The 14436-nt window shown below is 41.6% G+C and overlaps 2 protein-coding genes across 3 annotated transcripts in view; one reads left to right on the top strand and one right to left on the bottom strand.

Moving 5' to 3' along the window:
• The window catches only part of THTPA (thiamine triphosphatase), a 148252-nt gene that overhangs the window by 15130 nt on the left and 118686 nt on the right, over positions 1-14436 (top strand). The window lies entirely within an intron of this gene.
• Positions 1-14436, bottom strand: part of ZFHX2 (zinc finger homeobox 2) — a 94121-nt gene that overhangs the window by 14251 nt on the left and 65434 nt on the right. For both annotated transcript variants that reach the window (XM_089678165.1, XM_089678166.1), the window contains exons 7-9: positions 13536-13736; positions 12985-13078; positions 8660-12862 (exon numbers count right to left, since the gene is read on the bottom strand). In XM_089678165.1, the coding sequence (XP_089534291.1) occupies positions 8660-12862; positions 12985-13078; positions 13536-13736 (4498 nt within the window). The remainder of the gene's footprint in view (positions 1-8659; positions 12863-12984; positions 13079-13535; positions 13737-14436) is intronic.

Raw genomic sequence — 14436 nt, 5'->3', positions numbered from 1 at the left:
GAACCCAGTTTACTCATACTCTGGACAAGTCCTACTCACAAGGAGGTGATGCCCCCACTTTCTAAAGCGGGGGGAAGTCTATTAGCCTTTGCAGACACTTGGACTGACAGTACTTCTGATGTGTGGATAAAATATGTAGTGCCCAGGAGCTACAAGCTAGAGTTCCAATCTAGGGAGGGATTTATCTGTCCCTTCAATGCTGGACTTCTTGACTACACAGTCATTAAATCAGGGTTCAGTTGGACAACACCACACCAGTGGTGTAAATCAATCATCAGGGAGAAACCAAAAGTATGGCTGCAGAAAGAGAAGCAGAACAGATTCTGTCTTGGGCAAAACTTCAAGTTCCAGCCTCATCTGCCATCCATATTCTTGTCATGAACAAGCGGCAAGAGGATTACCCTAGCTGTAAATACCTGGACTCGGGAGAATGTTCCCTTCGCCCAGAGATGTTCCAGGACCTGTGTCTTGGTGGAAAACACTGGATATGGACCTCCTCACTTGCAGTTTCAACAACCAACTGGACAACTGCAGTCTCCAGATACAGGGATCCTCTGGCAGAAACAGTGGATGCCCTGGTAACTACGTGAGATCAGAACAACCTGATCCATGCCCTCTAAAGCACTTTTCTCATCTGCTCCTCAGGAATAGGATAGGTGGCATACTAATGATTCTCCTTGCACCAAATTGGCCCAAGAGGCAGTGGTACTCCAACCGTGCCAATGGCTTTGACAACTTGCCTGTTGAAGCCAGGATATTATGAGATGAGGCCGTTCTGACTTTCCTACACTTCTGAAAGCTAGTCCACAGCATGTAAGGGATACCACTGGATATTGCCTACTATGGTGCGAGGTGAGAAACTTTCATCCTAAGAAATACTCCATGGGGCAGATCCTGACCTTTCTACAATCTGGGTTGGATCAACATATGGCTTTAACCATCAAGGGACACATTTCAGCTGTTGTGACTTATCTCAAAGACTTATTGTTTTGTATTTCCTCTATTCTTACCTGTACAGCCTCCAGTGACTCTGTGGGATCTTAACCTGGTTGTAATGGTTCTTCAAAGACCTACATTTAAACCTAATAGGGATATCACCTTTTCTACTCTAGTTCAAAGAGTGGCTTTTCTTATTGCCATCACTTGCTAAATGAGTGTCTGAGTTAGCTGCCTTATCTTGTAAAGAACCTTTCTGATTCTTTACAAGGACAAAGTTGTTTCGAGACCTAGCGCCTTTTTTATTCCTAAGGTAGTTTCTACCTCCCACCTTAACCAGAACGTTATTCTTCCATCTCTCTGTCCTACTCCAGTTCATCCCAGGGAGATATCCCTAAATTGCTTTGATGTGGTCAGTGCTGTTCATGTCTAACTCCCAGCTACATCTTCTTTCAGACAAACTGGCTCACTCTTGGTCATTTCAGAAGTTCTTGGCAAAACCTGCTTCTCATTCTACAATCTCTTGGTGGATCAGGCATATCAGTGTTCAAGCCCACTAGCTTTAGGATTGGGATTCACCCTTTCCAGTTAAAGTGTATTAGACCAGATTTATGAGCATTTCCTGGGCTTATAGGCACCATACATCGGCCTCTCAAAGGTCGCTACCTGTTTTTCTCTTCATACCTTCTCTAAGTTCTACCAGGTGGATGCTCAGGCAATGTCCTGTAGACAACTCTTTCAGCTACAGGCACCTCCAGGGCCCTGTAGGCAACTCTTTCAGCTACAGGGTGAGTCTTGCTATGAATTAGTTTCCTGGACTGATCAAATTTACACTATATTTCTAAACGTATTGGGACACCCCTCCAAATCACTGAATTCAGGTGTTCCAGTCACCTCCATGGCCACAGGTGTAAAAAAATCAAGCACCTAGGCATGCAGACTGCTTCTACAAACATTTGTGAAAAAATGGGTCGCTCTAAGGAGCTCAGTGAATTCAAGCATGGTATCATGATAAGTTGCCACCTGTGAAATAAGTCCATACATGAACTCTCCTTGCTATTAAATATTCCACCATCAACTGTTAGTGGTATTAAAACAAAGTGGAAGCAACTGGGAACAACAGCAACTCACAAAAAATGACAGAATGGGCTCAGTGCATGCTGAAGCGCACAGTGCGCAAAAGTCACCATTTGTCTGCAGAGTCAATAGCTGAAGACCTCCAAACTTCGTGTGGTCTTCAGATTAGTACAACAACAATGCATAGGGAGCTTCATGGAATGGGATTCCATGGCTGAGCAGCTGCATCCAAGCCTTACATTACCACATGCAATTCAAAGCGTTGAATGCAATGGTGTAAACCACACCGCCACTGAACTCCAGAGCAGTGGAGACATGTTTTCCGGAGCAACGAATCATGCTTCTCTGTCTGGCATTCCGATGGACATGTCTGGGTTTGGTGGTTACCAGGAGAACAGTACTTGCCTGATTGCATAGTGCCAAGTCTAAAGTTTAATGCAGGGGGGATTGTGGTGTGGAGTTGTTTTTTCAGGGGTTGGGCTTGGCCACTTAGTCCCAGTTAAGGGAACTCTTAAGGCGTCAGCATACCAAGACATTTTGGATTATTTCATTCTCCCAACTTTGCGGCAACAGTTTGGGGATGGCCCCTTCCTGTTCCAACATGACTGCGCACCAGTGCACAAAGCAAGGTCCATAAAGACATGGATGTGTCCTGACCTCAAACTGACAGAACACCTCTGGGATGAATTAGAGCAGAGACTGCGAGCCAGGCCTTCTTGTCCAACATCAGTGCCTGAGCTTCTGGTAGAATGGTCAAACATTCCCATAGAAACACTCCTAAACCTTGTGGACAGTCTTCCCAGAAGAATTGAAGCTGTTATAGCTGCAAAGGGTGGGCCATCTCAATATTGAACCCTACAGACTAAGACTGGGATGCCATTAAAGTTTATGTGCGTGTAAAGGCAGGCGTCCCTATACTTTTGGCAATATAGTGTATATTAATGTGACCACTACATGTTCAATGCACATTATCTGGCCACAAGCTATTAAAAGCCTATTTGAATAATGTAAATTTCAACTTCCTCTGTCTGCACACAATCTAGATCACTACTAAGACTGCATTTCCCCTCTCCATTTAAAACACGTGTTTTCAATTTAAGTCAATGGAAATACATGAAAAAATTGCGTGAATACATTTTTTTGACAGGCAATGCAATGTATGTTCCAATACATGTTGATATGTTTTTATGTGTTTTCACTGATTTCAAAGGTAACACATAGGTGTAAATTCATACTGTGTTTTATTTTCTTTCCATCTTGATTACTACTGTCATCTAGTCCAGCTTCTTCAGGATTTTTTCCACATTGATTTTTGCTCATGTTCACAATGTTGCTCCCAGATGGAAGTCCAAACACTTAGGCTCGCCTCTCATGTTACAGTCTGACTGTACAATCTAATTTAGATATTCCAATATCTATGTAGTGCCAGGGCCTACCTGACTGGATATAAATCAATTAGATAGTTTATATGGGTATTCAAATTATATTTTTAAGAAGAATCTAAAGGTAACTGTACAAGGATTATACAATCAGATGATATTGTAAATGTGTGACATTTTTGTCCATGGCAAGTTGCATTTGTCTAATAACAAACCCAAAGCCTAACAACACTGTCCCTAACCTGGGCAGTCTGGCTACAGGTTTGTGTTAAAGCAGTGTGGGCACAGACAACTTGTTTTGGCTGTCTGGTTTAGAGGATAAACTAATTTGCACATTGGCTGCCATCTCAGCTTCAGAAACTGAGACACATTTGTTCACACATTAGCTAATTACATAGGCCTTTCATTAGAATCTATTTTGTTTCAAATAATTCTTCTTTTGGTTTACGAGTTGTCTTTTTATACTTATTCCCATTGATATTTTTTTACAATACAGTCTCTACATTTTTTTTCTTTTCAGCTGCCCTTTGGTGTGTTAAATGTTGTTTTTTTTCTTTATTGGTGAGGTATACATCCCCAAGATTAGATTAGTTCTCTTTATATTTAACCAGGCAAACAGATATAACAGGAAAAAAATGGTCAGAGCAGCCAAATCATGCATTTCAAAAGTCATTTAAATATATTACTAGGTGATGCTGCTGTAAAGGCCCTTGTCCCCCCCCCCCCCAAAAAAAAAAATATATATATCTATATATATCTATACCATGGTCCATGGTCTTGAGACGTTGCTGGGAAACACCGCAAACCTTCTGGCAATGGCACGTATTGATGTGCCATCCTGGGGGAACTGGATTGCCTGTGCAACCTCTGTAGGGTCCAGGTATCGCCTCATGCTACCAGTAGTGACACTGACTGTAACCAAATGCTAAACTAGTGAAAAACAGTCAGAAAAGATGAGTAGGGAAAAAAATGTCAGTGGCCTCCACCTGTAAACCATTCCTATTTTGGGGGTCATCTCATTGTTGCCCATCTAGTGCACCTTAATTTAATTTCATTAACACCAAAGCAGCTGAAGCTGATTAACAACCCCCTCTGCTACTTAACTGACCAGATCAATATCCCAGGAGTTTAATTGACTATATATAATATTATTCCAAATACAGAGTGACAATACTTTTCCTATCTAACTGTTCCCCCGCATTGTCACCCTGTCAAAAGTACTTGGTAATGGCTACAAATGACCATGCAGAGGCACACTGCACGGGCATGCTGCCCTGTTGTCACCATCAGGAAATTGCCCCTCAGAAATGTAATGCAACCATTGCTGGAGAGCATGCATATAGAAGGAAGTGGCTGCAAAAAGGCTATGGAAGATCTGCAATGCTGATATGCAACAAAGAATAAAAAAGGGTAAAAGCAGTATTTTATAAAATAAGGGGTGGGTGTTTGTGATACACAATATTTTAACAATTTATATTTCATACAGTTAAGATTTACAAAAAATATAATCATACATGTTAAGTGTGGGACATCCCAGTGGCTTAGTGGCCAGCACTTTTTGCTTTGCAACACTGGTTTCCTCATTATGCTATCTGTATGTTTACATATTTTCCCTGTGCTTGCATGGGTTTCCTCCCATACTCCAAAGACATGATGGTTTGTTCATTAGCCCTAGTATGATATTCTACTGAAGACGCCAGAGACGGCAGATAAAGCAGCATGAGTCCCGAGTGAGAAAAGTACTATAAAAAAATAATGCAATCAGATACGTGGTAAAAAAAAATGCGGAAAAACGCTACTAATCGCGGCAAAACGCAGCTAAACACTAATGCAAAAACGCTAAAAAAGCTGAAAAACTCACGTTTTTAAAGTGACTTTACACAGTTATCAAAACGTCCCGTGTGCATGAGGGTTCAAAGGAAACTTAGCTTTATTTGATGCAAATCTGCTGTTTGTCATTGTATCCAGCTGTAGGCAGCATCTTTCAGAGGTTGTAATTTTTGTTTCCTTGCAGTACAAGCTCCTGTCAAGAACTTGTCATCCTATTTTTGTACTAGCTTTTCTAGCACAATTGTGTGCATACAGCCACGGTCACTGCAGGTAAACGCTGGAAGTGTAAACAGTGTCACAAATAACTGCAGCCGCCAACAGCTCAGCAGCTGCAACTATCCACAGCTGTCAATCCCAACCGCTGCAATCAAATTCTTACTGCTGGGATTCGCAGCATGGCTAAATGCCCCTGCGAATGAAGCCTTACACCCCGGTCACATCAAAGCCGATTCTGATTTCAAAGTCGTTTCACTTGGCGATTTTAGGTGCGATTTGCAAGACATCTGACACAGCTGTCTATGCAAATTGCACCAAAAGTAGTGCATGTACTACTTTAGAAATCGGTGCGACTCCGACCAAGTCGGAACCGCACCGATATGACCGCTCTTATAGCGGACACTAGGGTGTGACTTGGCACATGATTTACAAGTCGCCTGGCATGCAAGTCGCACCTGATGTGACCAAGGTGTAAATCAGGAGAATATTGATAAACATAGCTAGTTGTAATCAGTATTATTCTGTTTTTAAACCTTTTACAGCAACTGATGTAAGGGTTACAGTGCAGCAGGACTACAACTCACCACACTGTGGATGATGCATTATCACAACGAGTAGGTGTGAAATTAACCTCAAGGTTTTTAGTTTAGTTGCTTATTTACGGTTTTGAGCTTCATTTTTTTTTTAAAAGGCACATTTTAAACTTTATACATATTTGTTATTTACTAATATTAATAGTTTTACATTTAGTAAAAATAGTAGTATTGTTGATTTTCTGTATTTCTATTAAAATATAGTTTTGATAAACATTTACACAGCTATCATAGCTGTTCAAAATCAGTTGCAGCATCTTTTAATTAAAAAGGCCCTGTGCTTTCAGAAAATATATGGCTTGCAGGGTCTTTTAAAAACTCTCTAAGCTGCAAGTTAAAAACAGCAAAAACGTTGTGGCCACCTAAGGTAAAAAAAAAATTGGAAGGCCGGGCTTGCCAGCAATAGGGTTAAAGCTGAAACAAGTTCTTGCTGCTTTCACTTGCACCTAATATAGGCTATCTGAGAGTTACGCTCTACCTAAAGATTCCCAACAGAACTACAACCGACACGTGTCAATATATTTTTGCCCTGAAAATCTAGTTTACAACTAATGGAAATTGTAAATATAAGTACAGATTTTAACTTGTAAACTGTAATGTCACTAATGTCACAACAGGTGGAACCACATAAGCTGAAAACTGAAAACAAAAATGTCAGGAATGTTGTGGTCCCTAACTATGATACATAAAGGAAACTGTTGTGATAGAAATATGTAGAATGCTACTGCTGACCTAATCTTTTAAAACTGCTAGGTTTTTGGCAGTCATACTGACCCTTTTGCCTTAATCCTTCTAGTAGTTGTCCCACATTCTCCATTTCCCTATCTAAACAAATCCCATTCAAACTTTAATTTGCCAACTCCTGATTTCAGTGCACATTTGCACAATTGGTGGCTGTGGTAACACAGACATTTTTATTATTGTATGTGGAACACAACCCCTAAAGATTTTTTTCTACTGATCTGATCAAGAGCACTGTGCCATTTTATTTTGCTTGCTACTGCCCAGTTGACACCAAGGGGTTTATTTACTAAAGCTGGAGAGTCCAAAATCAGACTCCCTTCTGCATAGAAACCAATCAGCTTCTAACCTCAGCTTGTTCAATGAAGCTTTGGCAATGAAACCTGGAAGCTGATTGGTTTCTATGCAGAAGGGAGTCTGATTTTGGACTCTCCAGCTTTAGTAAATAAACCCCCAACAGTCAGGAAACATGTATTTGTTTAAGTAACCCAACATGCAATCTAAACCTAGCTGCCTATTGATGATGGTGTCATCAAGTGACCATGTAAACAGCACTGATATAACAATGGGCAGTAGTCCTTAATAGATTAATAAACATTTAGTATGTAGTAAACAGTTAACCTAAGTTATTGCATTGATGTTGTATAAGGGAAAGGGTGATGACTTTATATTAATTAATATTAATCAATAATAATATTAGTTTGCTTAATGTGGTATTAAACCCCCCCGAAAATTGTGTTATATTGCATATTGTCAATTTTTAGATGTGGTGGCTGCATTCATTTTGTTTTTCTCTTTACTTTCCCTTGTTGATCTGACAAGTAAATCTGTGTGTGCTTTTTTCACATTCTTTTAAGAGACCAAGCTGTCCAGACAAAGTGTCAGTTAGAGGGTTGAGATAAACCATATAAACACTGACTGGGGAGCTTACAGATTTTATTAATTCATGTAAGATCTTTATCCCAAATGGAAAAAAAAGTTGCTGTAACCTCTTAAAAAGTGTTATCTGAAATTTAGCTTTCATTTGTTACTCTAAATCTACATGAATTTTACACTATCCTTTCCCAAGGCTGAAAATGCTGCTGTCCAAGGGCGTCTCTGTTAATCTTCCATCCAGACTGGAGACACACTAAGACCGTGTTGTTACTGGCCAGTTTACCAAGAGAAAAAAAATGAAAAAAAAAATGAATGCAGTCACCATATTTAAAGCGGAGTTCCACCCAAAAGGGGAAGTTCCGCTTTAATGCCTTGTCCCCTGCTCCCCCATTAAGAATTGGCACCTTTGGGGAGCGAGTACCCGAATTTGACAGGTACCCGCTCCCACTGAGATTGGAAACGGAAGTTGTCCTCCCCTCCCTCCCTGTAGTCTTCTGGGACATGTGACAGGTCCCAGAAGACTACAGGGCCATTCACAAAGCGTAGCGCTTCTCACGCATGCACAGTAGGCACCCAGCTATGACAGCTGGGTGCCCAGCTGGGTGCCCACACTAAAGATGCTGGCACCAGGAAGAGAAGACAGCCGGTGAAACCAGCAGTGGTGAGGACACCGAGGAACAAGGGACAGGTAAGTGTCTGTATTTTAAAAGTCAGCAGCTACAGTTTTCATAGCTGCGGGCGTTTTTTTTTTTTTTCAGCTGGAACTCCGCTTTAAGGATTGGTAAACTGCAATATATATATTTTTGGGGTCTAATTCCACTTTAAATCCCTGCATGTGTTTAATTGCAACCTTCTGTTTCATATTTAGAGGTGAACAGCTTTGTTTTAGTACTAATGGTGATAATTTTAATACTAAAATAATCCCAGCACTTAGCACCTAGTACTCTTCAAGGCATGTTAGTGTTCTGTGACTCTACTCTTCTATGCTGCCTAATGACAAACTGGTTTTACCTGTGTTAAATGTGGCCAATCCACCTATAGGTGCAGGAATGCCCTGTCCTGGCATCAGCAAGGGTGTAATCCTCTGGATTTGTGGTGTCACTGTAGCAGAAGTCTGGAAGTTAAGCATCTGCGAGGTTGTTTTGCTCTCTGAAATAGGTGGTGCTCCTGCACTTGGATGTGTGTCACGGTAACGGCTTTCCTCCTTTAGCTGTTGTTGTATTGATGCTCGAAGCCTTGCAATGTGCTGTCTGGAGAATATGTGGGCACGGCATGGGATGGTAGGCCCATATTTAACATTACAGTGAGTACACTCAGTAGGCTGCGGTCCTTCACTGGAAAGAGTTGTGCCAACCAGTCCTTGGAGTCTAGCCTTCTTTTCTTTGGCTCTGGCATTTTGAAACCAAACCTGAACAACTCTCTTCTGCAACCCAATCTCACTGCCGAGGCAATCACATTCCTGCATGCTTGGGGTGCGATATTCTGAATAACATGCCTTAAGTATTCTTAACTGTAGACTACTCATTTGCGTGCGATAGCGTCTAGCTCCTGAGGAACCTAAAAGGCCTTCAGAGTTAAAGGGTCCTTTGCCAGGACTAGAAGGACCAGGATCTGAACTTGATGAGTCACTCATGTCTCCAGCTTGTGGACTGTGCATCAGAGAGTCTATCATTTTATGGGCGGTTTTATCCTCTGAAGGTTTTTGGTTGCAACTTCCTTGGTTCTCAGTAGATTGATTCTCAGTAGTATGTTGCTCTGAATATGTAACTTTAGAGTAATCCAGTGTCTCATTAACTAACAGAGTTACTGTTTTGTCAGGTTCAGCTGTTGGCAACTGGGAAGGTGCTTGCTGGCTGGGAGAAGAAGGCAATTTAGCCTCAGGAGGGGAAGACACTAAAATGGGTGGCGCAGCAGGTTTAGTTTGAAAGGAAGCCAACAACAATCCCTGTGAAGACTGGGGAGTACTCACTAGACTGGGCAGAACATGGGCAGGATTAACAAGACCTGGGAATGCCTGATTTGGGTTAACTAAACCTGATAATGATTGTGCTGGATTAACAAGGCCAGACAAAGCCTGGGAAGAGCTGGCAAGGTTTGAGATTGTTTGAGATGGGTTAACTAAGCCAGGCATAATTTGTGCAGCACTCAGCAGGCCTGAAAGAGCCTGGGTTGGATTCACCAGGGGCTTGGCAACTTGAGTGTTTGTGAGACTGGAAGAAGTCTGAGGTTTAGAAGATACAGAAGAACTGGTCTGTATTGCTGATGTGCCTGACTTAGCTACAAGATGTGGCACAATTTGACTTGGAGTTGCACTATAAAAGTAATTTGAACCCAAGCTTTCTCTTTTTGCTCCTTCATTTGCAGAGTCATCTTGCTGGCGAGAAGCTGACATAGTGCCAGTTGGTACCGCACGGTACTGTCCTTTCCTCTCACGAGCCCTCGTGTTCTGAAACCAAACCTGAACCACTCTCTTTTTCAGGCCCACTTCAAGAGATATGCGTTCCAGTGTGCTTCTGGTTGGATTAGAGTCTTGCAAGTACCATCTATGTAATATATCTAACTGTTCTGGTAAAATCGTGGTTCTCAGACGCTTATCCCTTGGAGGCTCATCACCACCATCACTTCCAGCTGGAGAGAGGCTTTCTTCTTCATGCTTTCTTTTTCTCTGATAGGATACCTCACCAGCCCCCACTGGGATAAGTACAGAGATGTCCATCAAAGGTGGTTGAAGATGGCTGTTACTTGGTAATGTCTTGTTTTGGTTCTGGTCCACATTGCTATTATTGACAGAAGATTCATTTGGCTCCACAAGATGATCTCCTTGCTCAGGTAATGGTATAATTCCTTCATTTACCTTAGGTGACTCAACTTTTTCTTTTATTACTGGAGCAATAGCTTCCTGATCACCCTTAGTTTCACTTTGTGATTTATCTTGCTTTTCTTGGCTAATTGATAATGAGAGATCAGTGCCTACCGTGTGATCTGTTATTGACTCTTCATTCTGTGTAGACCTAACAAACTCCTCTTCTTTCTCTTCAGTTTCAGCGGCTTCTTCACTGATGTCACTATAGCAAATTTTCAGGTGACGGATTAGTTGAAAAATACAAGGAAAGCTACTGCCACATTTCCGGCAAGGTGGAACTTTGCTGTTGGCAACAGGGCGTTCTGGCTGAACAGGATACAGGGGTGGTGAAGGGGAATTCCCAGACTCAGCCGCTTGCTTTCGTGCTTTTTGTCGAGCATTTTGAAACCACACCACCACCACCCGCCCAGAAAGACCTAGCAGTGCAGACAGTTGCTCTACTTCATTATCCCTAGGATATGCACTGAACTCAAAAAAGCTGTTTAGTGCCTGAGTCTGAAAGTCAGAGAATTTTGTGCGTGAAAATCGTCGATGACTCATACGATCACTCTTTAATGAATCCTCTCCTTCTTCTTCTTGAAATTCTTGGATGCTTCTCTCTCTCTGATTATGCCACCTTCTGATAGCTGCAGGGGATAGTCCAGTCTTTTCAGCTGCCCATAATAGCTGCTCTTCCAACATGTGACCAGGAAAATCCAGGTGGTTGTGTAAAAATCTAAGCTGTTCAACTGTAATGGCCAGTTCAGAATCCTGGTCTTCAACCTCTTTTGAACACTGAGAGAGTTGAGATGTTACAGAGAAGTCGAGTGGCGTAGCTGAAGGTCCTCCTGTTTCAGAATTGACTCCAGCAGGGTTATGACTATCGTAGGTTCGGCGATAATTGGCAGCATACCGACTTAAAGCCTCAAATGGTAGCAATCGTTGGTGCATGTGCTCCTCGTGTGTTTTAAGAATCAATCTGTTTGAGAAATGTTTACCACAAGTACCACATTGAAGGCTCTCTGTGGAAGCAGGTATAGGCAATGTATCAAGTGGTGGAGCAGGAGGCTGTAGCTGAATCTGAGCTTGGCAAGTAAATGGCTGCCTTCCCTCATTATATTGTGTGACCAGCTCAAATCCAAAATTTTCTAGCAATGCTCGTGCTGCAGATCCTGTAGGGTCTGCAGAAGCCTTTGTAGAAGACTCTGGATTCTGTGAAACATCTGCTTCTCCAGTTGCTGCCTCACGCTCATCTGGTACTTTTTCATCCTTTTCATTTGCTGGTCGGGGAGTCACACTGGGTTGGTCACCCTCATCCTTGATGGATGGAGGCTGTTGAGCACCCCCAAAGGACAGTAAAGGAGTTGGTCCTCCATCTGCACTAACTTTGAGTTCTTGCAGATAAAATGGAAGCAAAAGCTGCTGCTGTTGACGCTGGAGTTTCAATAGAGCTTCAGGTATCAGTGGAAATGAGGGAAGGAGTGATGATGTAAAAAGCGGAGAAGGCTGGACAAGTTGTGGCGGCCTAGACAAATCCATGGATAGCTGCACTGGAGGTGGAGCAACAGTACTGGGCAAAATAGGAACTCCTACACAGGGACCAAGCTGCTGTGGTCTCTTTTTGGGCAGGTCCACTCCTTGCATGTCTGTGGTCTCTCCTCTGCAATCAACAGTAGTTTCACTCTTACATATAGGGTCTCTTTGAGGTTTTTCTGAGGAAATCTTGGTAGGATCCTGCTTCAAGCTCCTTGATCTGGTTTGATGAAGTACAGAACGCATGTGAATTTCTAATGTCGAGCTTTGGTTGTATGATACATGGCATACAGTGCATTTGTAGGGTTTATCTTGTCCTGTTTGTACACCATGTCCCGTAGACCCCACTCCCGATTCATGACGGTTAGAAAGTGAAGGATCAAGAGAGGCTTTACGCACCTTGTGCAAGTGTGACACTGAATTATAATGTACAAGTAAGATGTTTTTCTGGGTAAAGGATTCTTTGCATACCACACATTTATGAGGCCTAGAAGGATCCATAAATTTATCCATTGCAAAGTTGGTGGTTTTTCGATATGTAGAATGTTGAGCATGAGCAGGTGTACTTTCCTGAGACCCCTTTTTATCCTCTTGCTCTGTACCTTCAATTTCTTGACTACGTGCTTCACATGCTTGCTGAATATCAGACTGACTAAACTCTGGATGATCCTTCTCCAAATGGGTCCTTAGTTCTTGAGAACTATCAGAGGTTATAGGGCACAAGGGACATGCAGTTTCTTCTGGTAATTTCTCTGTATCAGTGACAGAATCAGTTGCTTCATTGGGGCTTGTGGAAATTTCACCAGGAGATCCTGGGGGGGATGTATCTGTGGCTTCACCTATAAAGAATTTAAATTGTGGATGAGGAACTCTTGCAGTCAGCAGCAAAATATAACAGTCCAAATGTTACTGTCAAACATAAAGGAGAGAATCAGTTATGATAATCAGCATAAATACTCACTGGAAGGTGGAATCTCTGAGGAAGTTTGTTCTGGTTCTTCTATGATTTTCACTGGAATAATCCTGGTTCTGAAACTTAAATGCACCTTTTGTGCCTAAAAAAGGAAAGAAAGATAGCATAAGGTTTGTGTACTAAATGGTAGAAAATCATGTGACCTGCTTGCATGTACTGTAAGTGAACATGTGCGGAGCTCTGTAAATGAAAGTCACATTTTCTTAAAGTCTTTATCTACAAGAGAAGTAACTGCTGCTATACTGTATTTACTATATTAGTACACTACTATACTGTATATATGTGTCATCATCTGAAGAAAGCATATTAAACAGGGATGCCCATTTCTTGTTCACAGACCGAAACTAGTCAAGGTTGCAGTCTGACCAAATTCACCCGTGTGTGTTTGTGTGCTGGTTGGGGTTTATATGACTATATTTCTTGTAGCATACAGATACAATAAATAAAACAGTATGGCGATAAATGAAAAAAAACTTTGCCTTATCCTAATTTTTCAGCACATTTTACACTTAATGATTTACAGTTTTCTCTAAACTCACCACCTGCAGCAGTTTTTCCACACATTCTGACACCACGTTATGTCCATGTCCCAGGTGTGCCTTTAGATTACTGGTTCCTGTCAGCTGTTCTTGACACAATGGGCACCGAAAAGTTGGCTGCAGAGCATGCTGTGACACAGCATGACTGTGAACTTTTTCTTCAGAAGGGCTAACATAAGCACAGAAAGGACAGCAGAATACCTAAACAAATGTTAAGGATACATTATATTATTATTTATTAAAGTTATTGATATACAGTATGTTGATAACGCTACCATGGACAAGCACAGGTATACAAAAAAAAATCAGACATAGGGTAGGCACAGTGGGGCAAATGCAGAGAAAGTCAGATATTATGACTGAGTACTAGACAAGCAGATAAAAGAAATTGCATTTTTAGTTATTGAATAATGCTTGTGTGTGTGTTTTACTAACTGATTTAATGTGTATGAACAATGAATGCCTATACATATGAGTGTTTCTTACATACTGTAACTGTAGTAAAATAAAGGTTGTCGGGGGGAATGCCAAAACAGGTGCAATGTGCATCAGGCAACCATTCATCAAAAATTATGTGTGGCTTATTTACAAAGGGATTTGCAGCTTTTCCAGCTCATATACAACCTTTTAGTCATCAAAAGATCTGCAGACAGGCCAACTGCTTATGAAAATGTAAGAAGATAGGGTGCATGTGCAGCTCTATGCGGTGGATTTACTAAAGTCAAATAGACTATGCTCTTTGCAAGCGCAGTTGCACTCATTTTCCCCAGAGCTTAGTGAATGCGGTAAAGCTTCGTAAACAATACCCAATCCAGTACAAGGATTATAATAATAAAAACAGAGCTTTACCACATTCACTATGCTCTAGGGTAAATTAGTGTAGCTGCACTTGCAGAATGCA

The sequence above is a fragment of the Staurois parvus genome, unplaced genomic scaffold (genome assembly GCF_062004578.1).
Source record: "Staurois parvus isolate SC_StPar_1 unplaced genomic scaffold, SC_StPar_1.0 ptg000199l, whole genome shotgun sequence".
Classification (NCBI taxonomy): Eukaryota; Metazoa; Chordata; class Amphibia; order Anura; family Ranidae; genus Staurois; species Staurois parvus.
The sequence above is the reverse complement of the archived record's forward strand: the minus strand, read 5'-3'. Positions and strand labels throughout refer to the sequence as shown.